Source organism: Haematobia irritans, chromosome 5 (assembly GCF_050003625.1).
Source record: "Haematobia irritans isolate KBUSLIRL chromosome 5, ASM5000362v1, whole genome shotgun sequence".
NCBI lineage: Eukaryota > Metazoa > Arthropoda > Insecta > Diptera > Muscidae > Haematobia > Haematobia irritans.
Genome location: NC_134401.1, coordinates 54,353,871 through 54,379,293, shown reverse-complemented (window position 1 = coordinate 54,379,293; position 25,423 = coordinate 54,353,871). Strand labels below are relative to the sequence as shown.

Sequence of the window (25,423 nt, the reverse complement as noted above, 5' to 3'; positions counted from 1 at the left end):
ACAATTTCATGATTGAATCAGAAAATTTTTTTTGGTGTGTATGTGGCCGGCGGCGGGCGAACGCCAAATATTTGCTGTTACTAGCAATATGAGGGAGCCACCGTGGTGCAATGGTTAGCATGCCCGCCTTGCATACACAAGGTCGTGGGTTCGATTCCTGCTTCGACCAAACACCAAAAAAAGTTTTGCAGCGGTGGATTATCCCACCTCAGTAATGCTGGTGACATTTCTGAGGGTTTCAAAGCTTCTCTAAGTGGTTTCACTGCAATGTGGAACGCCGTTCGGACTCGGCATTAAAAAGGAGGTCCCTTGTCATTGAGCTTAACATGGAATCGGGCAGCACTCAGTGATAAGAGAGAAGTTCACCAATGTGGTATCACAATGGACTGAATAGTCTAAGTGAGCCTGATACATCGGGCTGCCACCTAACCTAACCTACTAGCAATATACTCTTTATGATTCTGAGACAATTTTTATCTTGCTTCTAGGAATAGGAGTAAAACAGTTAGCACAATTAGTGCCGGGCATCAGTTATTTAAAAGTATTTTTTTTTAATTAAATCTGTATATATACGTTTTGTTTTATAAATTTCAAATTCAAAGAAAAATTACTAAAGCATGTATAATTTAAATATATTTCAGAGATTGTTAATATGCAAATAGAGGATAAAAATTAGCTCGATTTCTAAGAAGACATGCAAAATACTACAAGTGATTTCATTTTGAGAATACAATATTCTTTTCTTGATTTGTTTTTGTTTTCTTTAGCATTTTTTCAGTAATATTAGCGTTTTTTTATAAGTTTTATAAGAGAATAATACTCATCAGTAGTAAATAATGAATGAAGCGGATGAAATTTCCAAAAGAAAGAAAAATGGTCTAGAAATACTTCTTACATCTACACACCTTTAAAGGGTGGGTTCTGGAATGGGTCTCAGGGATTTCAAAAATAAATTGGGATTGTGGAGAATGGATGGGAAAGGAAAGGGAAGGGAAGGGTTTACGAGTAATTTTCGAATATAACCGTCTATATCTCTCGTTATTATTTTTTTAATACATACGTACGTTTGTTAGACTTTATGATTATGATTAGCTTTAGCATTACATTTTACATATAACTATGATAATTTATTTTAAACTTAATTAAATGTATACTTTCTATTATAAATTTTAATATTTATTTTTTCTTGTACTCAGGACTACAATTATAAACAACCATTGAGGTAATATTGTTAAGCTCTACGTTCCACAAAAATCTTTAATGTAAATAATACCAAATAAATTTCAGATTTGTTATGATGTTTTTTTTTCAATTCGAAATGTATACTATATATGTATGTATATAGGGAGTTAGATACAGATAGATAGAGAGAGATAGAGACTGAGTGAGAGAAATATAGGGATATATTGGATAATTTAGTTATAGTTGAGTTTTTGTTTTAGATAAATACGTACATAGCTCTTTATGTTACACACTCACACACACATACATATGTAATAATAATAGAATTTAAGAAATAAAACATTCAAATACGAATATGATTTGACAACGATTCTGTAACACTCATATATTTCTTTGACAAAGAACAAACAACACATAGTACAACTCTCCTTCATCAAATGCAATCTAAGTCGAATGTATACGAAAATATAGCTAACACAGAACAGAATTTCAATATCAATATTATTGGAATACTGTTGTGGCTTCTTCAGCTGCGTCTGCGGTTGTAGATGCTGTGATGATATTTCATGCTTCTGATACTTCCGATGTTGCTGGTTTTTTCTAGCTTTGAATGTTGAAGTGAATAATAATCAAAAAAGTAGAAAAGAGACTCGCGTTCGACGCGTATCTCCTTTGGCTCTTCGAGCCATACCATAATGTCACCCAGTTATGTCGGAACTATTACTGGTACCCTTTGAATCCATGGCACCAGCACTGCAGTCATCAAGATTTGAAGATGTTAGACCGCCAGTAATACTATTAAAGTCTAGGTTGTACTGGAATAAAAAAATGGAGAATATACAATATATAAACGTGAATTTTGTAGTCATTAGCATGCATTTCGTTTCCTTAAGGCGGTACAGAATGAATTAATACCAGTCATTTTTGAAAAAAAGTAACTGAAATCAGTTTACATGTCCAACAATAACGTCTCTAATTTAACTAACTATGACATCTCTAATATAACTAACAGACCTACGCAAATTACGCCTGTATTGTCAAGCTTAATTTTAAAAATGTGATGTTTTTGTCGATTCACAATAACCATTTATTGTGATTAATTTAAATAATCAAACTAGAAAATATTTGGTACAATGTGAATAATTATGCATTACGGCCGGTATTAAGTTGGCATTATCGCACTACAATAGAAAATGTTCACGCTTTGTTTTCTATAATAATTAATTTTAAAGGATATAAACTTTTTCTGTTTTTACATATTTATTTTTGTTTTTACCGGCTAAACTCGTACTTAATACTTTCGAATTCAAACAGCTGATGCCTGTTTTGCGCAATTTTGTACATGTTCTGGATAAGCTCTTAATGTGGTTTTTTAGTCTAGTACTAATGTGTTCAATACCAGACTCCTTTACTTGAAATTAAAACCCAAAAATTAGTAAAAATAATATTGTATTCAGAACGAAATTCGAAATCCATGGAAGGTGTGCAGGAAAGTTTTGGCCAACATTAAGAGCCCTCTCGAACGCCGTTACAAGGGGCGACATGACGGTGACTGATCCGAAGAGATATGTGAAGTTTTTCAACCGGCAGTTTATTGAGCTTCCCGAGAGTGATAGAATGAAAAAGAACGTCATTCATCATATCCTTTGTATCCGAGCCAACGACATAACACAATTTACCCCAGCCGAAGTTACCAATGTCATCAACAGAGAAAAACTATCCAGATCATAGGCCCCGAAGGAATTTCTAAGCTAATGCAGAAGCATTTGGGAATTCTGGAAGTTGAGTACTCCTTATACCCGATGTATGGAAAATGGATCGGATGATTCCACTACTCGACTCGAGCAAGGGTGACTCGTACATACCGATCCCTCTTCTCTCGCCAAACCCTTGACGCAATACTCCTCCCCAGCCTTGTGGAGAATTTTCCAGATGTCAACCATCAAGATGGATTCCGTAAAGTACATAGCATAACAACAGCTTTGCATACGATTTCAGCGTACATAAACAGAGAACTCAAACAGGCAAAGTCGCGTCACAGGCGCTTGACTAACAATGGCATTCGATACAGTCAACTATGCCACACTTTTCGAGAGAATATAGCGTTGGATCTGTGATAAGTTAAATGATTCAAAAAATATCGATGCAAAAAAGCCAAATTTAAAAAAAAAAAAAACGTATTTTACAATGGACCTTTTCCGTTAAAAAAAAGTATAAAAAATTGAAAAAACGTCGGGTTTCTTTTCATGGTCGTATAGATGATACTCTAACGTAAGTAATAAGACTAACTAGAGGGAAAACGACCGAAAAATTACAATGTTATAAACAATTGAATGATTTCAAATCATGCAAATATGAGCCACTCCCCCACACAAAAATGCATTTCTCTGTGGCCGAGAGGCATTTTTGTGTGGGTGAGTTGCTCATATTTGCATGATTTGACATAGGATTTGTTCACTCAATTACTTATAACTTTGTCATTTTTCGGTCGTTTTTTCTTCTAGTTGGTCTTATTACTTACTTTAGAGTATAATCTATGCAACCATGGAGAAAAAAAAATTTAATGGTTTATACTTTTCTGGCGGAAAAGGTCCATTGTAAACTACAATTTTTTTTGTTGAAAATTTGGCCTTTCCGCACCGATATTTTTTGAACCACTTAACTTATCACAGATAAGTTAGATGATACTCTAACGTAAGTAATAAGACTAACTAAAGCAAAAACGACAAAGTTATAAGCAATTGAATGATGTCAAATCATGCAAATATGAGCCACTCATCCACACAAAAATGCATTTCTCTGTGGCCGAGAGGCATTTTTTCTTCTAGTTGGTCTTATTACTTACTTTAGAGTATCATCTATACGACCATGGAGAAAAAAAATTTTTAATGGTTTATACTTTTCTGGCGGAAAAGGTCCATTGTAAAATACGATTTTTTTGAAAATTTGGCCTTTTCGCATCGATATTTTTTGAACCACTTAACTTATCACAGATCCAATTACAAACGATTGTTCGTCATCTTAATACATTTCATTTAAGTACCAACAATATATATAATCGGACATTTCTAACTCGTGATATAATTTGTTTAGTGAAAAAAGACCGAAAATCTAAAAATAACGGGATATCTCAAAAACTGTTCAATAGATTTTTTTTTTAATTTTTTTCGAATTTAGCAGATTAAAATACATAAGAAAAGTTGCCTCTCATCAAGTGTACATGAAAAAAAAATTGTAAACTATTGTTATTGATGACGTATGAGATCGATTAAAGATCTACCTTCCTGATCTTATCAGTTATTTCACTGCTAGAAATTTGAGAATATTCGCCACAAAATCCTCAGTCACACTTTTCACTACATGGACGGCAGAAGTACGAAGGCAATGGGATATTGGTCTTTAGTTTTATACCGACATCAGGACGGACTCTTTTGTACAGACAAATACAAATATAGTCGCATATGTTTGACCTAAGGTGCATCGCGTATCAAACATGACATGTGTTGAGGGGTCTATTGTGCATAAACGTGATAAACACTAACAAAGGTAGTGAATGACTGTGAAAAACGAAAATAGTCAATACGTGTGTAAACATTTGGGAAACAAAAGGACAAATTCCAAAATGACATTTGGAGAAGACATAATTATATTTGATAGATAACACCATGTGATCGAAGAAAAGACTTACATATCCTAGACACTATGCTGAAGAGCGATAAGCTCGAATTCGGCCCTCGATCTGAATATTTAATGATGGTGAAAGCAGGGCTGTGGAGTCGGAGTCTTGGAGTCGGAGTCTGCAGATTTTGCTGGAGTCGGAGCCGGAGTCGTAGAAATTTTGCTCGACTCCACCTCCGGCGAAACAAACTTTGAAAAACACTTCCTATATTTGTAACTAAAGAAATATTTCGACAAATTAGATTCCATTGGGGTTCTTAATCGAACAACTAAAAACGAATAAATGGATTTCAGGCCATTCAAAGTGTATTTATATGGTGAAATTTCACGGTGATATAAAAAGTAGGTTTTACTAGAATAGGGGATGAATTAATCAATAGTATTGTCCATTTTTAACATATTAAAATATCGATTTTTGACCCTATATGTACTCTTGATAAAGGTACAATTTTAAGGTAATATAGCAGTAGAACCTAACGTTCTAAAATTTTTTGGCAGGCATGTTGAGTTCGAAGATGGGTCATACCGGACAATATAGCACCTACATATAAACCCATCTTCCGATTTGTTTTAAGAAGTTGTTCCCAGTCTAAGATTTGTCAGAAATTTTGAATTTAGAGTTATTTGAGATCAATAAATAAATGTGGAAATTTCCCATCGGCCCATATTTTGTATATGGAGATAATTACTTGAGAAATCTCCATATGCACCCGATGTCCTTAGAAGCTGTAATTTTAAAATAAACCTCTGCCAACGTGCCATCTGAGCCGGTCTTTTGGGGGAATGTTTGCTTCATCAAAGCCACTCGAAATTCTTTACATTAAATTAATGGCATCTAATGTCCATAATTGATAGACCATTTATAAATCGATATTTCACCATTTTATTTCTATAGCTATTCCTGTCATCTGTTTTTATTTTTTATAAAATGCCTATATTGATTAATACCAGGATTTTACTTCTTAAACATCTGGATGCCTAATTATTTTTTGTTTTTATAAATACATATTCTGGAGATTCTTGTTATCTACACATATTTTGATGTGGTCTCTCGTGTCGTATTTTAATTTATTGGCCTGATATTAAGATATAGAGTTCTTTACATCCCTAAAATGCTGAGACTTGTCGTCGAGTCGTATCAAAATTTAAAATTAGGGTTCTTTAGGACATATAAACACATATGGCAAAATAGAATACTTATATCGGTCTATTTTTGGAACACTACACCTTAAAATTACAATTGGAATACTGTTAAAATGAGATTTAGGTACACCACCTGGAGTCGACTCCAGAGTCGGAGTCGAGGCTAATAAGAAATGCTGAAGTCGGAGTCGAGCAAACTTGACTCGACTCCAAAGCCCTGGGTGAAAGGATGTGTGACTTTACGAATTTGTAACGGTTCCAACAGAATAGCGGTTGTCTTTGTAAAAGCGGAAAGACAGACCTGAGAGTTTGTCAGATACAAGAGGGTAGGATTACATGAATGCCAGGCAAGTTGGCTCTGCATTAAACGAGAGAGAAACCAGAGAGCATGAAAATATTCAAGGAGCATCGGAAAACAAGAAAAGATTTTTAAGTACTATTTGAATCCTTCTACGACATAAAGGACCTCCACTTGTGGGATGGGAAGATACACAACTTGACCCATCTTGACAAAAGGTTCGTTGAGGTTACAAAGTTCCATGAATACGAGAATAAGAAAAGTATACGAGGAAAAGAGAAGTCTACTATAAAAAGGGCATTCAAAAGGCGTGTCAGAATTTCGAAGTTTGAATGGACTCTTTTAAGTAGCACTATAGCGGTAGTCAATTGTGATTGACAAATGTATTTTGTGAAACGCCCATTCTTCAGAAAGAAATCGCGTAGAGGGAAGGCTCATTGGGAGAACGATTTTGTAAATATCAGGACATTCTGAACGTTTAATTGTTTCAAAACAGACTCATAATAAAGATACTCTGACAACAGTCTAATTTAGAAACTTGGAGTGGTACATCTTCCCACCAATGGAGGCTAAGGCGACTGTTAACGCGTATGGTGCAGACAATTTTTTGTTTTTTTTTTTCTTTTCTAGTTGTATCTTAAAAGATACAGTGCGCATTTAATAGTTAAGTATATATTTGGATGTTTTTCCAATCCAATCAAACATACTTACCATACATTTGAACCTAAACTAATACACCGAGTGAATAAAATTTCGTCGGAAAGCTTTTTTAAGGTGGAATTACATATTCACCCTTATTCCTGAAGTCGCCCTCGCCGTCGCTTTTCATCTGTCGCCACTAATTGGTATTCCGTTCGTCGATATATTCTGCTATCGACGAAAATCGGTATCCCTGGTGTCGCTTTTTGTCGCCAATATCGTCGTTTATTGTCGCTGTTAAATTTACCAGCGACGAGTTTAGTAATTAATTTTTGAAGAAGTTTTTTAGACTTTATTAATCGAATAATTCAAAAATAAATTTAATAAATGGAAATTGGTAAGAGGTAAAGTGACTAATCTTCAACAGTTACAAAAAAATGAGAATAAAAGGAACTAGAGATCAGCCAATTAGATGAGCTAGACTGACTCCAACGATTTAAAACCGGTTGGAACAAATGGTTTGTAGTTTAATGTCTTTGAACTTTAGAGAAAAATTGTAACAAATGGTAGAAAAGCTGTAACTATTATTAAAAAGATCTACACTGTTCAAGTATTTATTCCAGCTTCCACTCTTTGAGGAACTCATGTTCTGAGCTGACCACGATAACAAATCTATTGATATAAAAATGCGCTATTTATACCAAATTGATCTGTATATATAGTAGTTATGGCATATCGCATTCACATCATAGAAAAGAAAACTGCATTTCCGGAACAAAAAAAAAAAACTGCACAACTAAAGTAAACGTGTTGATTTTTCCATTTTTTTTTAATAGAAACCCTTCAAGGCCAATGTATTTTATTTAGCACCAAACTTAGATAATGTAAATCATTTCCCGAGTCAAATTTATCATTTATTATTTTTAAAAGCAAATAATTAAAATTAAATTTTGAACATCGGCTAATTGTTTACTTTCACGATGATCCTTGTGCCATTGATTTCAGCGTCGTCGCCATTTTTATAGTTTACTATACTGTCCTTGAATATATATCCACATTTCCTGCGTCAAATTAAATAGTTTTTCTTGCCCACACAGAATTGCGTCAGAAATAAAAATATTTTAAACCGAAAAAAATTAAAATTAATTTTTTGGTACATCAGCTGATTGTTTTCTAGTGATATCGGCCTTTTATTACCGAATATTGTAATTGGTACAAAAAGTAATCGTCTTTTCGCCGTCACCACTTCACAGGAATACCAAATGAATGACGAGACGACTTAAAAGCGACAGACGACAAAAAGCGACGGCGAGAGCGAGGGCGACTTCAGGAATAAGGGTGATTATTATAATTACTTATAACATTACCATGCGTTGATGGAAGGTTTGATTTATGCTATATGAGGCGCTCTAATGTGCTGTTCACATTATATGTTCATCCGTACGATAATGCTCGAGTCCAACTATTGGAGATATATCCCAAATATTGGCCACACTATAATTTATGTTGGAAGACATAATCGATACTACAGCTTGTTAATGTGATCGATAAAAGATTTATCGATATTTTTCTTATCACCGACAGTTCTTAGCGTTTGGCCATATTTTTTTACAAACTTATATTATGAACGTCGCATATCGCTTGTTGCCTTCAAATAGAAAATTCAACTCTTCAATCAACGGACGATTGGTATATAATTCCACTTTTAAATACCATACCTTTCCTTCTGAAACCCCGTTCATAGTATACGTTTTTCGTTGAATGATGTCGCTACCGAACTTTTACATAAAAATCTCACTTATGCCATGTTCCCATTGGTTTTCCTCATTCGTTTTACCAAAACATTTCAACGTTCACACCGAGTTGAGATGTTTTAGTTTGACGGTTGGAAAGTCGAAATTCCCAGTTTCTCTAAATTCAAATATACACACCGTTTGTTCAAATAAATACCGCCATCGCACTGGGAAAACAAACAAAAAACAAGTTATTTTCACGTCCCTATGTTCTTCAAAGCCTTTGTTTATTCGTTTTTTCTATGAAATTTATTTTAATAATTTGTCATATATTTTAAAAAGAGTATGTTCAGTCAGAGCATATTCCAAATTAGGGCGTTTACATTATAAAATTGACGTGTTTTTGAAGAAAATTTGTGTTTTGAACTTATTTGTCTGTATGTTCATTTTGAAATGATCCTAAAGAGAAAGCATTTCAAATCCCAAAACATGCTTGGTGAGAACGCCATATTATGCAATATTCCCACTGACTCGTTTTCCTCACTTGTTTTTCCACAACATTTCACCGTTCATACCTAGTTGAGATGTTTTAGTTTGACAATTATCGTGGAAACTAGTTATTTTCACATCCCTATGTTCTTCAAAGCCTTTGTTTATTCGTTTTTTTTCCATGAAATTTATTTCAATAATTTGACATATGTTTTGAAAAGAATATGTTCAGTCAGAGCATATTCCAAATTAGGGGGGTTTATAATACAAAAATTAAGTGTTTTCGAGGAAAATTTGTGTGTTTGAACTTGATCTTTTGTATGGGGAAAACGACTCGTTTTGAAATGCTTATAAAGGGAAAACATTTTAAACCCCAAAACATGCTTGGTGAGAACGCCGTATTATCCAATCTTAAGACTTGGGCACATTACACGGTAACTTGTTGTTACAAATGGTTAGCCAACAATGTAAAGTACCAAAATACTACCGTGCCCCTAAAATCTGTTAATAATAATTTCAAAAATCAAAAGCCAATACAAATCGAGATTAATGATTTTTCATAGAAGTAGCTTACCATATTCTTATTATCTGATACTTAATTTTTTTTTTAACATAATACATACATAAATTGACTATTATATATCACATGAATTTCAAGGTAAAATATTACCTAAAACTTTTGTTTTGTATTTCGATTTAGGATGACCATCCAGAACATCTCTCCACTATTTCACAATCTGAAAACAATTTAATCAGAACAAATCTCCTTTTAGGCTAATTAGTTTCGCCAAATCAATAATTTGGAAGCTACGAATTCTACGGAAAGCGTATACCCTATAATGATATAGAATGTTTTTAGCCGATGCAAATTAGGTAGAGTTTGCTAATGCGAATCTCAGCGAAAGCAATTTAATTGGGATTGATACATAATTTTATACTGAATAACTAGGAAAAGGCAATAATTTCCTATTTGAGAGATATATAGTATGATATCTTTATATATTCGCTGGAAAATCATAAGTGAATAACATTGGAGTCCTCCTTGTTTGTAGTATCATTGTTCGTTATCGCGATATTTATTTTTTCGTTTTGTTTTTTAGTTTAGTGACAGCCCGATATCTCAGGTTCACATAAATTATTCAGTCCAATGTGATATCACAGTGGTGAAATTCTCTCTTATCACTGAGTGCTGTCCGATTTTATGTTTAGCTCAATGACAAGGGACTTTCTTTTAAAGCCAAGTCCGAACGACGTTCCACATTGCTGTGAATACGCTTAGAGAAGCTTTGAAACACTCGGAAATGTCACTAGCATTACTGAGAGGGGATAACCCACTGCTCAAAAAGTTTTTGGTTGAAACTGGGATTGTATGTAAGGCGGCATGTTAACCATTGCACCACAGTGGCTCCTTTATCCTTATAGTGGCAGAGTTTAGTCGCCTCCAAAAAGTGTAATAAAACCGTAACAACGCCAGAAATGATCCGAAAAGTGAGCTGAACATATCGCGAAAATGGATACAATATATAGTGAAAAATGAGCTTGAACCAAAGTCGTTGAAGTTCCAAAAAGTGCAAGAGCTCACCGATGCATAAACAAAAATTAGATTGGAAAGAGCCAATAGAGTGATTTGCTTGCACGAAATTGGCCAGTTACTGAATTTGGTTTTCTCCGATGAGAACGCATTCCAAATTGAGCAGTTTGTGAACAAACACAATCATCGGGTTTACTTGCCAAAGGGGTCAGATGAAAAATTACACCTTCGATTGGTGACCAGAACTCAAGTGCCACCGATGGTAATGTTGTTGGCCGCCGTAACGGACGATGGAAGTTCCTCGCTTTACTTCTGCTATACAATGGCTACAATCTCCGACCAAAACCTCCGGATCTGGATCCGTTGAACTTTTGCGTTTGGAGCATTGCGGAGAATTAAGTTGGCACTAAAATATATCAAAGTCTCGATCATCTCAGGACGAATGGATCTAACGGAAATAGCATAGATATTCCCGGGAATGTAAAGTCATTCAGCTTTAGCCAACGCATACCGTGAGTGAAGAATGGTGAATTATCTACCGAAGTTTTGCAATGATTCCGAAGACTGAACTCGAATACTGACATAAACTACAACAAATCTGTGCATGAGATGGCTGGGTACCACACAAACCCATGATCTAGAAACTACTATAACATAGTGGAGAACCTCAAAGTGTATGAATTAACACGATTAGGATCTGTCTTAGGTATTCCAGAGAAGCTAGAATATGTTGAAATGACCCCAGCTACCTTCAACTGCATACCAAGTGAGAAGGATGGCGAATTATCTACAGAAGTATTGGAATGGTTCTGAACTCGAATGTGCACATAGAATAACAAATCTCTGGATGAGATGGTTGGGCAAAGCATAATATAGGGAGAAACCTCAAAGCGTACGAGTTAAGAAGACTTAGAACTATCTTAGGTATTCCAAAAAACTAGAGTCTGTCAATTTCAAACCGTGTAATATTGTAAGACATTTTCCAAACTTAACCCAGATGATCTAGATTCTACTGGCATGTATTTGTCAAACTTCATAATACTGGTGTCTGAGATAACTATCAGTTTCATGGACACACGATAAAGGGTGAAAGGGTCAAAATTTGGTCAATATAAAATTGACGTATTTCTTTCAATTTTGCATTTAAAAAACCTGAACACCCCTCATTTTGAAGGTGTGTGTGTGTAGAATGTTGCTCCTATTTTGATTTTGGAATTCACTCTTCAGTTGTCAAAATGCCGTCCAAGCAAGAAGAGCAGCGTATCAAAATTTTGCTCGCACATCGCGAAAATCCGAGCTACTCGCACGCAAAGCTGGCAAAATCGCTAAAAGTTGCCAAATCAACCGTTACAAATGTAATTAAAGTGTTTGGGAAACGTTTATCGACAGCCAGGAAGTCTGGATCGGGGGGAAATCGAAAACCGGAAGCCGCTGAGACGACAAAGAGAGTTGCCGGTAGTTTCAAGCGAAACCCTAACCTCTCTCTCCGAGATGCCGCAAATAAGCTGGGTGTATCGTCTACAACCGTGCATCGAGCCAAAAAACGAGCCGGACTATCGACTTGCAAGAAGGTAGTGACTCCAAATCGCGATGATAAACAAAATACGACGGCCAAAGCGCGATCCCGGAGGCTGTACACGACGATGCTGACGAAGTTTGACTGCGTGGTAATGGACGACGAAACCTACGTCAAAGCCGACTACAAGCAGCTTCTGGGACAGGAGTTTTATACGGCAATAGGAAGGGGAAAGGTAGCAGATATTTTCAAGCACATAAAACTGTCAAAGTTCGCAAAGAAATATCTGGTTTGGCAAGCCATCTGTACCTGTGGCTTGAAAAGCAGCATTTTCATAGCTTCCGGGACTGTCAACCAAGAAATTTACGTGAAAGAGTGTTTGAATAAACGTCTGCTGCCTTTCCTGAAGAAACACGGTTGTTCCATACTGTTTTGGCCGGATTTGGCATCTTGCCATTACGGTAAAAAGGCCATGGAGTGGTACGCCGCCAACAACGTGCAGGTGGTTCCCAAGGACAAGAACCCTCCCAACACGCCAGAGCTCCGCCCAATTGAGAAATACTGGGCTATTGTCAAGCGGAACCTAAAGAAGACCAAAAAAACTGCTAAGGACGAGCAGCAGTTCAAGGCAAACTGGCTTTCTGCGGCGAAGAAGGTGGACAAAGTGGCTGTACAAAATCTGATGGCAGGTGTCAAGCGTGAGGCCCGGCAATTCGGATTTGGAAAAGCGAAAGCCTAACTGAATATTTTTCCTGAATTTTATACTAATTGGACTTGAAAAAGAAATTTAATTTGATTTTTTAAATAAACGATTTCACCGATTTACACGCGTTTTCCCTTGACCAAATTTTGACCGTATCACCCTTTAGATGATATGTAACGTATAGAAAGAAATATTTAAAGCTAGGGCTAATCTGAACTCGGTGACATCACAACATCTGTAAATTTTAACAAGATTGATGTTCTAGATTTGTATTTACTAAGCTTTCTTAGAAATGTCACTACATAAGCCTCTTAGATCTCTCTTTTCATATTACTGTTATTTTTATAATTCTAGCAGAGATATTCAAACTTTTTTTTATAGATAACGGGACAACAAGTATCGGTACTTACCTTGGTAGCACACTCTAGGCACTTTGTCACAACACTATTGATAACACACATGAGGTTTTTCGTTTCCCTGATAACGTGATCCACTTTAACATAGGTGGCCGAAGGACCCACCGTATGATCCTTGACAGTGAACTGCAATGTTTGTACAAATGTGGGAACACGATCTAGGACATTTAACAGATCCTTTTTATGAGGACTAGCAGGGACCTAATAAATGAAGAGAATATAATAGTTTCTAGAGGCAAACGCCGAAAATATTCTGATTTACCTGATAGGAAAATTGTCGTAGTATTTTATATAGGCGATTGGCTTCTTCAGCAAAATATTCAGCTTGCGTAAATAGATCTTGGGTTGTTTTCAATGAACCATTACCTTTGGTAAACTGATACATTAGAAATGCCATAGCCGACAGATTCTTGGCTCTTTTGATAATATCGTTATCGCACAATTCTTCATTCCAACGGGGTTGTAGGTCTCTCTTAACATTTTCCGATTCCAGATCTAATTCTTTGCCAGTCTCTGGCAAATCTTTCTGGAAATTAACACTTTTGACGGGTTTTACTACTTCCGAAGCAGTGGTCTGTAATTGTGACAACAACAAAGACAAAAATTGGAAACCATTTAGTAGACCGTCCATTTGAAAGAATGGAAGAAGCTATAGTTCAACTTACAGTTCCCAAAGTCAGGTACTTAAAATCTTGATCACTTAGAACAGCCATTGACTCTAGGATCTTTTTCGACACAATATTCACTTCTGTCACCAACCATGTCCACATTTCCACGAATGCATCAAAGTTTTCACTAGCCACATTGCTTAGGGGGAACTTGGTTAATATTTTGGCAGCTAATATTACCTGAGGCCCATATATTCTTAGATTAATGGAAACATGACTGGCCTGCTCTTTCAGGGCATCCTGCACGGCTATGTGTCTCAATAATTTGCACACATCCAAAATATGATCGCAATGCTCATGGAACTCATTAACCTTTTGGGTGAAATGTGGCAAGTTTTGCTGCGATATAATAACATTCAAAGAGTTCACCAGGTCCGTGGACATTTTCAAAGCATGAAACATATCTCTTGATTGTTCAGCAGCCGAATTGACCAACTGTTCGGATAAAGTTTTCACAGCAGCCAATACAGTATCGATATACTCCTCATGATAGGGATCCTTGGAAAATTGCTGTTCACCACCACTACCCTGCTTGACGACATTTCGCAAATATTTGTTCAACTCCCGGGTACAGTGGTCACAGTATATTAAAATATTTTCACGCATCTCATGGCTGGTATAGGGCGAATCGGTAAAGTCATGTATATTCTCCAAAATCCTATCGAATGAAATGAGAACTTTCTCAATGAGATCGCCACAAACACAGGATTGATTGATTGTCGTCGTTGATGATGCCGAAGACGGCTTGTATTTGGGACTGCCAGCTGAATACTCGTCCAGACCATAACATTCGTTGAGTAAACGCTCACCTTCAGGCAATCCTGTGGCATCGTAAAGTTTCGTTTTTGTTTTATTGTCAATTGGTTGCCAACGTTTGTCCATTGTTTTCCTCCTATACGAGCTATGATGATTGATTTTGGCATTTAGATAGGGATCGCTGTGTTTGCTCTTATAACGGCAACATTGCATTAGATAGGTGAAGTGTTGGATGGTGGCATGTATGGTGCCACGATCATCGTTGTTATAGTAGGAATACTGTTGTTGTTGTTTCGTCGAATGCCACTCCGATTCGATGATGGTATCTTTAATAATGAAATGTATGTGATCCATGCCACGACGTATTTGGCAAAATACCGTATTACGATTCTCACGAGCTATGACACAATTATAATGGACCATACAAACTTTGGAGGAGGTTATCAAAACTTTGACGGAATGTTCCAAAACTTGTCGAGCAGATAGGATTTCCGAACGTCTACGCTCCTCTTTGGCACAATTTGCATTACTACCCGTTAGATAAGTCATCTCTACCATTTCCGTGCCAAAGGCAGAAAATGCTTGCACGAATTTGGTAAAATTCATCACACACTCCAAATTCTGGGGACACTTACTATCCTTGTACTTAAAGCTGAAGAGTTGTTTCACAACGATAATATCAACCAGTAGGAGGACTCGTGTAATCGATGTAAGTAAAGAGCGAGAAGCCAATACAATGGCAGTGTGATCCACGTATGGTTTGGGAATGCCCGCACTATCGTGTATCAAGTCACCCGCAATACACAATTGTTCAATCGATTTCCCTGAAAAGAAAAATTAATAGATTAACTAGGATTTTCATGAAGCTTTATAGTTTGGACTTCCAGAAAGCTGATGAGCTACCAACAAGGATTAAAAATACGAATTGGAGCAAAGTCAGTTATGGGTACATTAGGTTAGGCTGTCAGTTCTTTGTGGTAATACAGTTGGTTGAACTTCTCTCTTATCAATAGGTGCTACCCGATTCTATGCTTACCTCAATGCCCTTTTGATAGCCGAGCCCAAGGCAGTTATGTTGGCAAGGGGTTCAGATTATGTCAGAAATAAAGGTTTGATCCTTCTATTAGAATAACTGACTGTAACCTAACTACATATGTTATATATTTTGAAATATATTGAGGTTACCGGTATTTAAAGAATTCCGAAGACCAGGGCAGAACTATAAAACGTATCATTTGCCTACACATCCCTTGAATGTAGGAATCAGATTTTTCACTTTCAGCCGATTTGCCTAATTTTGGAACGCAGTCTACTTGATGTAATTCAGATTCCACGGGGTACCATTGCGTACAGTGAGGATACATTTTCCTTCAAAATCATCACATCCCTTCAATGGAGGAATCAGATTTTCTCTTTTTAGGCCGATTTGCTTAATTTTGGGAGACAGTCCTCTTGACGTATTCCCTAAGATTGCACGGGATAAAAAAGCAAACTGAGAGGTTAAGATACTACATAGAGGTACTGTACTCACATTCAGCATTATGAAACAGCAGGGCCATAGAAAATGGTAAGTTCAGACCTGAGCACATCCTTTCAATGGAGGAGTAAGATTTTCCCTTTTTCCTTAAGATTCATTTGGATGAAGTATAGATACACACAAGACATGATTCTCTCTATCCGCATGCCTGGGAATACCAAAGCAAGATGAACTCATAATCATTAGTGAAACGAGCCAGGAGATAAAAGAAATGCCCATATGATTCGTTTGGACTATGTAGGGGTACTGTACTCACATCTGGCCCGTCGGAAATGCTAAGCCCAGAGCTGAGCAGAACTATAACACAAATCAATATCCTACACATCGTTTGAATGGAGGAGTCATAATTTCCATGTTCAGGCGAATTGTCTAATTTTGGAAGATAATATTCAACGTGATATCATAGCTTACTATGGGGATACAAATTTCCTACAAAAAGCATAGCAAAAGTCTGGAATGTAAGATATTGTTCAACGGTTTTTCTGAACAAGACATGATTCTCTCTATCAACATGCCTGGGAATATCAGAATAAGAGAACCCCAGAACCAATATGCGAACGAAGCAGGAGGTAACAGATGAGCGGTTAAGATTCATTTGGATAGAGTGTAGGTACTGTACCCACATTCAGCGTTATGGAACAGCTGACCCCTCGGAAATAGTAACCTGAGCAGATCTATAATACAAATCAATGGCCTTCAACTCCCTTGAATAGGGGAGTCAGATTTCCCCTTTTCAACCGATTTGGTTAATTTTGGAATAAAGTCTACTTGATGTAATCGAAATTCCATGGAGTGCCATAGCTTTCTATGGGGATAACATTTTCCTTCGAAAAGAGTAGCACAAGGCTGGACTGTAAGAGATTGTTCAACAGTTTCTCTGAAGAAGACATGGTCAAACGTTAGTGTTTGCCAGTTCGCCTATCGAAGTCTATAAGGCCTGACAGTCACATTAAATGAATTCTCAATTGCTCAGTCATCTCAATGTTCGATGGGAGAATTGCAAGGGTTGTAACGACACCAAGCAAATATGGCCCCATTTCAACTTAAACCGCACACTAGATATGCTAATGTTCTCGAGACGTCAGATATCACTCCTAATATCTGCTATAACGGGTCGCTGCCTGATAGGCGATTTTGCAAAAACTATTGGCGCGAAGTATAATGACTATTGTATGAGCTGTCATGATGCGGAGGAAAAATAATCAATTAAACACCTCTTGTGTGAGTGTCCTGCATTTTGTGTAAAGCGCAAGCAACTTTTAGGAGCATATAGCTTCAGATTACTGGCGGATCTGGAAAACGTTAACTTAAGCAGTCTGCTAATGTTTTTGGAACAATCTGGTTGGTTCAACAAAGAAAAATAATCAAGAAGGTTCAGCGGTTAAAACTAGAAGTGCCCATATGTAATAGGTACTTTTAGTTAATGTGGTATCACAATGGACTGAATAGTCTAAGTGAGCCTGAATCTTAATCGGGCTGCCACTTTAACCTAACCTAACCTAACCAGTCATCTCAATGAGATTTGAGATTAGTAACGGATGGATATGGAAAGGAATTGTAAAGACACGAAAGATCTAAAAAGATTTTTTGATACCTGATTAATGAAAATCTGTGAATTCGATGACGAACTGCTAGAATAAATTATTATAGCATCATTAGCTCTAAAACTCTTAATGTCACGCAGTTGGCTGGACGTTTACTTCCATACAATCGCAATCCATTGATAACTCCATGGAAGGCGTACTTTAAGAACCTTGACACATCCTGATCTAATTTGCAATATGAGAAACCCGAAGGAGAAATCTATAAAGGGTTTGGGAGCAACCCTGGTGCAATGGTTAGCATGCGTGCCTTGCATACACAAGGTCGTGGGTGCGATTCCTGCTTCGACCGAACACCTAAAAGTTTTTCAGCGTTGGATTATTCCACCTCAGTAATGCTGGTGACATTTCTGAGGGTTTCAAAGCTTCTCTAAGTGGTTTCACTGCAATGTGGAACACCGTTCGGACTCGGCTATAAAAAGGGGGTCCCTTGTCATTCACCTTATCATGGAATCGGGTAGCACTCAGTGATAAGAGAGAAGTTCACCACTGTGGTATCACAATGGACTGAATAGTCTAAGTGAGCCTGATACATCGGGCTGCCACCTAACCTAACCCATAAAGGAAAAAAGTGTGAAAATGAGTGAAATAGAACCCTGTGTGTTTAAGGAGATCTTCGTCTAAACCCACCAAAAGGCTCGAGATGGACGTCCGAAAATACTATTAAATAATCAAACAGTAATGGAGAAGGAAATGCAATAGGAGGTAACTTATATTTCTCAATTAAAATTATTATTACAGATCACCGTGCAATTAGTAGCGATAAAACGAAGCGTTTATTCTGCCGGAAATTGGGAGAAGGTGTGAGTGGATTAATATGGACAGTCCGTAAATATGTAAATACTTGGTCGTTATCTATTTGTATCGTTGAAATGTGAGACAGACCATGTTATTTGCGAGGTTGAGAGCAAACATTAATTCCGCATCAGCATGTTTGCAGACCCTAGCCAGAAGACCGTATAAACAATTAGTGTAACATTATAGAAAGCTCCTCATGGGTTTAAAAGTATTCAGGTGTCACACAGGTGCGAGGCTAAGGCCATTTTCCCTGCTTCACTTCTGAGACACACTGAAATTGTTTCTATTGCATGTGCACGATTATAAACCAACTTTCGTGCATGATCGTTGGTGAGTTTTTTTGTAGTTGTGTTTCTTGTGGAAAATCACATTTTTGTATCGGCTTGTAAAAGCAAGAAATGAAGGTAAATATCCAATGGTTTCTCGTTCTAGTCATCCGAGCACGCCAACAAACGATGAAAATGATTTTGGATAATCGTCGAGTCGTTATCTAACTGCTTCACTGAAAGGAAAGCATTTTTCTACAATTGAGTTGATAATCGCTATACCAAAAAGCCTATTCCAGAAGTCGTTCGAGGATTGGAAAAAACGTTGGAATAAGCGTATTATGTATGAGGACTGATAAATAACTAAAATTATACCTCGTTCACACTACACTTCCAAAATCCAATTTAACAGGATTTCAACTGTCATTTGCCTTAAAAATATTGATTTCCAATCCACTCTTAGTAGATTTCGAGCCTAATGTGAACGGGGTATTAAATAACGATTATTGATTTATCAGACCCCGCACACAACAAACCGAATATTGGCCGACACGAGACGGGGAAACCTGAATCCCTCATACAATGAAACCTAGTGGTTCAGAATCCGAATATGTTTGGAATCAGGACTGGAAAAAATACTTGGAAACTACGTTAACTATAAGGACTTTACAAATAAGGAGTTGTAGGTCATAACAAGCCAAATACTGCCATAGGTTTATGTTATCTCACATGAGAGGAGAAAATCTCGATTTACTTTCAACCAAATATAATCTAACATGCCGAAAACTACTTTTATTCATACAGAATTGTTAATGGGATTACAATTGCTGAAGAACATCCAGTTTATCGACAGAAACTGGTATTTAACTTATTTTCATTTGTAGGCAATAGGGATAAGGGTATTTTTTTTAATCTTTCAGAAATTTCTTTGGAACTATTCCAATGTTGACCCGCAATTATTGATTTTCTATTCTGTTGTTTTGCAGGAAATTCAAAGTTCCTTTTTTTATCGGTTCGCCTATAAACTATGATTTGTTTTGTATGAATACACTTACCCGTATCCCTGGCATCCTTACAACAATCAAACATATCGCCTTTAATATCCTGAAAACCTTCAGCAATGATTTCTCCAATTGTTACCAAACGGTCAACAGCCATATTAACAGCTTGACCTACACGTTTGTAGGCCAATAATTTCTGTTCACCGCTCATTTCCAAATGCCGTGGAGTTGTTAACTATAATGAAGGGGGCCATTCAGAAAAAAAAAAACAAAAAAAGAGAAACAAACTTTCAAAAGTAGAAAACATTAAAGGGAATGAAATGTACTTACCGGCTCCAAATTACTTGACGAAATCATAGTGTTTGCTTTTCTTTGGAGGGGGTATGAGATATTCCTTTTTTTATTTTCTTGTCAATTCAAATCATGTTGACTTTTTCTTTTCTTTGTATCGGGGGATTTCAACTACGCTTGGTTGGATTGACACACCGTGCTGTGTAAGTAACTGGAAAATACAGAGGGGTTGATTTTACACTTTTTTGTTTTATCAAATTAGAATCCTGTTAAAATCTTCAAGGTTAATGTCAGGAGAACCCTTTCCATTATAATGGGTATAGACCCTGGCACTTTTACAGTAGAATGTCAAAATGTGCAATGCATTCATAGAGTATATGTAGTTATCTGTAGTTAGTTATATGTCCGTCCGTCCGTCCATGCGTCGGTTCGTTTGTTTCGACCCCTTCTTCTAATGTGAGTTTTTCGTATACCCTATACACCATGGGAGGTTACTTGTATTCCCTTTTCAATGTATATAACCTTGTGGTGAGAAAATCATACAAACATACTTATACACAAATAAAATACTCTTAACATACAGCCCCTCTCTCGCATATCCATACACACACTTGCATACTTACACGAGCAGACAAAGCCATAAACACTCAATTGCACACACTTGTAAGCGCCTTGATTCAACAACAACAACAGCAGCAGCAGTAGCAATAACACGAACAACAACAAAAACTACAATATCATTGTGAACAATAACTGCCATAATAGCAACAGTACAATTATCATTGACAATTCAGAATATTCCCTCAAAAAACTCGCTATCGAATTGATGGATTTATTATAATTTTATAAAGGCAAGGTGTCACACAATAACTAACCTATCAACAACCCTCCGGCCACGAAAAAAGAACCCCTCATTCCTCCTCACACTTTTTTAAATATCTCACAACTGCAAGAATGATTGTCATCTTTGAGTATATACCATAACCCAATCAGACCAACGACAAAGACCAGTTTGTCAATTTAATTGTTGGCTGCAGGCATATATCACCAGGCCCCTACTACACATCCCCCTCCACTATATCACAAAACAATAGAAGAAAAAAGTGTACAAGTGTATGCGTTTATATACAATTTATATTTAAAAGATCTCATTAGAAAATCCTTGCTACGCAAAAACTATACACATACACACACTCACGCAATGCATAAATTGTTCTCATTCATCACAATATCCTCCACAATATAGTTCACAAAAGGAATACCTGTAGCCCAGGAGCACAATTGATAGTTTTCACAGCACCACAAAACTCTTAACCAAGCGAGTAACAAGCAAACAAATCAAAAAATATTTTCAGCCGTACCGTATAAACAATTTGATGGAATTTTCACAACTTGTGCAGCAGAGTAGATGTTCCCAGGTAAGTGTTTATAGAATTATGGGACATGCGCAATAGCAGCCATATATTATGTTGTTGTATGTTATCGATAACTGCTACTGGGGTTAATGGCTAAATGAGTAGTCAACTTTTAGATTAGAAATCGTTGAATATAATTTAGATTTAAGGACTTACTTCAATTTACCATTTTTTTTGTTGACATGCCATTCTATGCATATGGTAACTCTGATATATTGAATATGCTGTTATCCGTTTCCGGCAATAGGTTTGAATATCATAAAACTGTTACAGGCTATAAATAACCAATCGTTAGACAAATTTTTAACATTGTGGCCACAAATTTGTTATTTTGAAAAATGTATGGAAAATGGTTAAGGCAATGTGGAGAACCCCATTTTCTGCCACATAAGGAACAAACACGAAATTTCAAAAGTTTATAAAAAAAAAATAAAATTGTTCTTATATTTTGTTTTCTTTAGAGAGACTCGTAGGCCCAGCTACAAATTTGAAGAATTAAGACAGTAAAAGCGAATAATGCCGTTAGAAATTGATTGAATAAATACATTAAAAATTTGACGATTCTTTGTATCTTATACTTCCTCTAATAAATGCAAACAAAGCATTTTATGAAGTACACACAGAGAAAAAAATTTTCTGATTCATTCACGATATTAATTTATCCAATTAGTTTTTTAATTGAATCTTCTTCAATCCCAAAAATGATATTTCCTATCACAGAATTTATTAGAAATAAAAAAATACTTGGTTAGGTTAGGTTAGGTGAGGTGGCAGCCCGATGTATCAGGCTCACTTAGACTATTCAGTCCATTGTGGTACCAAATTGGTAAACTTCTCTCTTATCACTGAGTGCTGCCCGATTCCATGTTAAGCAATGACAAGGGACCTCCTTTTTATAGCCGAGTCCGAACGGCTTTTCACATTGCAGTGAAACCACTTAAAGAAGCTTTGAAATCCTCAGGAATGTCACCAGCATTACTGAGGTGGGATAATCCACCGCTGAAAAACTTTTTGGTGTTCGGTCGAAGCAGGAATCGTGGGTCCGAGGCGGGCATGCTAACCATTGCACCACGGTGGCTTACTTGATTAAAAAATTATTTAATCAGTTCAATTAATTTTTTATCGAGGCAATCAATTATTTATTGTTTATGTATTTATAATTATTTTTACTTTAGATGAAATATTTGTCTTGTAATTTTACATCAGTTTTTACTTTCTTATGAATTTTCTTATTATAATTATATTTGGATTTTTCTTTACACTTTTTTTGCGGGTAAGGGTGGAAAAATGCTTTATGCGCCCGACAGCGTGTCCACCCGTGTGCCGGACTCCATCACAATCGATGATACCGGCTAAAACCCATCCCCCTTCCCTCGGGGTAAGATTCGAGGTGGATGCCAAGTGATCCGTGGCCATATCCTTTTAGTCCGCATCTACACTAAAGCTTACATCTTGCTCTAGTTCGTCTCTGTAGGATCGACGACCAGATCTCGCTCCCATAGAGGAGTATACTGTTAGTCATCTCCATGACGGATACCGTCTTCTGCGTGGAAGACGACCTCCTCTATTATCATAGCAACCTTTTCCTATGCATGGAATACGTTAGTTTTGAGTCCAGTCATAGTCCCAAGTACTTGATTGGCTGCTTTGTTGGGATTACCGTGTCGTCACGTTAGTAGTATCAGTTCGGCCGTTTGCATGGCTAATTTTAAGTCATGCGTGTCTAACCAGTCTTTCGCGCGTATCATAAGTTTGCGTTGAGCCTCTTCAGTATTTCTCGCTTTTCTCACAGCGGCTATGTCATCAGCGTAGCCAACAAAGAATGTATCATCTAGCATGGGTATCTTCAGTATCTCATCGTATGTTGCGTTGCCGATATCTGGTCCGAGGATTGAGCCTTGTGCGTTACCTTGATTACCTCCATTCTTCTTGGGGCCTCTCATAGAAGAAAAAATTAACTTGGCGCCAAATCATGACCATTTTAACCATACAGTAGTTCATGCTTACTATATTATTACCCACGTTTAGTTCACAAAATTTTGAGACATATTTAAAAAAGGGAAATTTCATTGGGCTGGGGAAATAATAATAAAATTTAACTACTAACTAATAATTTTTTTACAATAAAAAAAAATAATTAAAATTTATCGTTAATTTAACTACGGACTTTTTTGCCAATTTACTATGTTATGGCCGGTACTATATTCGATTCATTTCCGAATTGATATACGTACTAGGAAAATACTGTAACTCGAATTAAATTTTAATGCTGATTTAGCCACTTCTCTCACGTTTGATTTCAGTTTCGTTTTCGTTAACACTTTCGGTCGCAGCCCTAATAATGAGATCGCATGTCATTGAAAAGAAAAAATGAGCTAACTGCAGTCATCGATTGCAATGAAAATATATGCTCACTAATATGAGAGAAATTATCCACGGTTTACAAATGACCTTGTGGCGAATGATTTATAATTAGAAAATATTTGTACTTAATACGCCCCCCGGTACCGAATCCCAGTGTGTTTATTTTAAGGTCGACACACAATGAACACGCAGCTTAATTCTTCGCTGTTTTCTTTGCTTCGAAAAAAAGTTGAAACGTTCATAATTATATGAGTGTGTGCACAATAAATATAAGCTTGGCGCCGAAGCGTAAAAATAAGTTAAATTAATTTTAGCTTTTTCGGCTTCTATAGGCTGCTTTGCTTTTGACGTTAAAAACATTTGTTGCTTCCAGGTTTGTATATAGAAAAAAGTTTGTTTATGGTTATGAAGCGACAATTATGCTTTTCTATGTGTGTTGAAAAAAGGAAGCTGCTTTAAAGCAAAGAAAAAAACTAAAGCATAATTAAATTAACTGATTTCTGTAATTTGTTTTGTTTAAAACATTAATTTAATCATTTGATTTTGCAATCGATTGTTTTTAATTGAATTAAAATTTTAATTTAAAAAAATAGTGGGGATATTTTGGGATCTGTGTACTTTCTCTATATCGGTTCATTAAATGTTATAATTATAATCAGAAAATACATAAGAAAGTGCTAAATCGTACACTGAAAAAATATTGTCCTGAGGTCAAAGATTTCATGTCTTTAAAATAAGAATGCAAATTTTGCTTAGCATAGAAGACGCATTTCTCTAATATAAAGTTTTTTTCCTTGTCCAAAAGTCCATAAAATTTTCAATGAAGTCGTATTGTCCTTATAATTAAGTGATTTGACTTAAAAATGGGTATCATAACATGAAAGAAAAAAATTTTGAGCTAAGGTCAACTTGACTTTAATAATTCAGAAAAATTCTTTAAAATTACTGAAATTGTCTTTAAATTTGTTGTCTTTTTGCATCTTGACTACAAAGCAAAAAATCGTTCAAATATAGGACACGTTTTTCAACACTTTATTTTAAGGGTGTTTTTTACTTGAAACATAGCACAATTTCTGCACGAAGTCGAATCTGAATTTGGAAAATAAAGTCGCCGTTAACCCGTTTTTAAAGGACTTTAATAGCATATGAAGAAAACAAGCTAAAAAAACGAAAAATTAAAATTTGCTTCCTAGAGTCAAGTACACAAAATCTAAATTTAAAAGAGAATTGTGTCTTAAAAGTATCCTTATAAGTATTCTCCGCTTCTTTGGCTCGGAATCAATACCAAAATTGTTAATGTAAAGACAAAATCCTTGAAACCGAGCATGCTTTTTTTTCAGTGTATGAACTCTTATAACATTAAAAGAAATTTATTTCATCTAAATGTAAAATAACTCT

The 25,423-nt window shown here is 36.2% G+C and overlaps 1 protein-coding gene across 3 annotated transcripts; it reads right to left on the bottom strand.

The window, feature by feature from the left end:
* Window positions 1-1,536: 1,536 nt before the first annotated feature.
* On the bottom strand, window positions 1,537-21,685 carry alpha-Catr (alpha-catenin related). 3 transcript variants are annotated; one of them, XR_012722979.1, is made up of 8 exons: window positions 21,509-21,663; window positions 20,286-20,457; window positions 20,010-20,190; window positions 13,994-15,576; window positions 13,591-13,902; window positions 13,323-13,529; window positions 9,833-9,899; window positions 1,875-1,997 (listed from the first exon to the last, which is right to left on the bottom strand). XR_012722979.1 is itself a non-coding variant. In XM_075311079.1 (7 exons), the coding sequence occupies exons 2-7, from the start codon at window positions 20,310-20,312 to the stop codon at window positions 1,881-1,883; spliced, it is 2,427 nt and encodes an 808-aa protein (XP_075167194.1). In that variant the 5' UTR covers window positions 20,313-20,457; window positions 21,608-21,685; the 3' UTR covers window positions 1,537-1,880. The 3 variants fall into 3 exon arrangements, 2 of the variants coding, with proteins under 2 accessions (XP_075167194.1, XP_075167193.1); XM_075311079.1 differs by lacking the exon at window positions 9,833-9,899 and having other exon boundaries at window positions 1,537-1,997; window positions 21,608-21,685; XM_075311078.1 differs by lacking the exon at window positions 9,833-9,899 and having other exon boundaries at window positions 1,537-1,997.
* Between the last annotated feature and the right edge of the window lie 3,738 nt (window positions 21,686-25,423).

Excerpts from the sequence above, each read along its gene's own strand:
- alpha-Catr (XM_075311079.1), bottom strand. The coding sequence starts at position 20,312 with ATGATTTCGTCAAGTAATTTGGAGCCG. Across the intron at positions 20,191-20,285 it reads CGTCAAGTAATTTGGAGCCG|TTAACAACTCCACGGCATTT; the intron begins GTAAGTACATTT and ends CCTTCATTATAG. Across the intron at positions 15,577-20,009 it reads TAAGGATGCCAGGGATACGG|GGAAATCGATTGAACAATTG; the intron begins GTAAGTGTATTC and ends TTTTCTTTTCAG.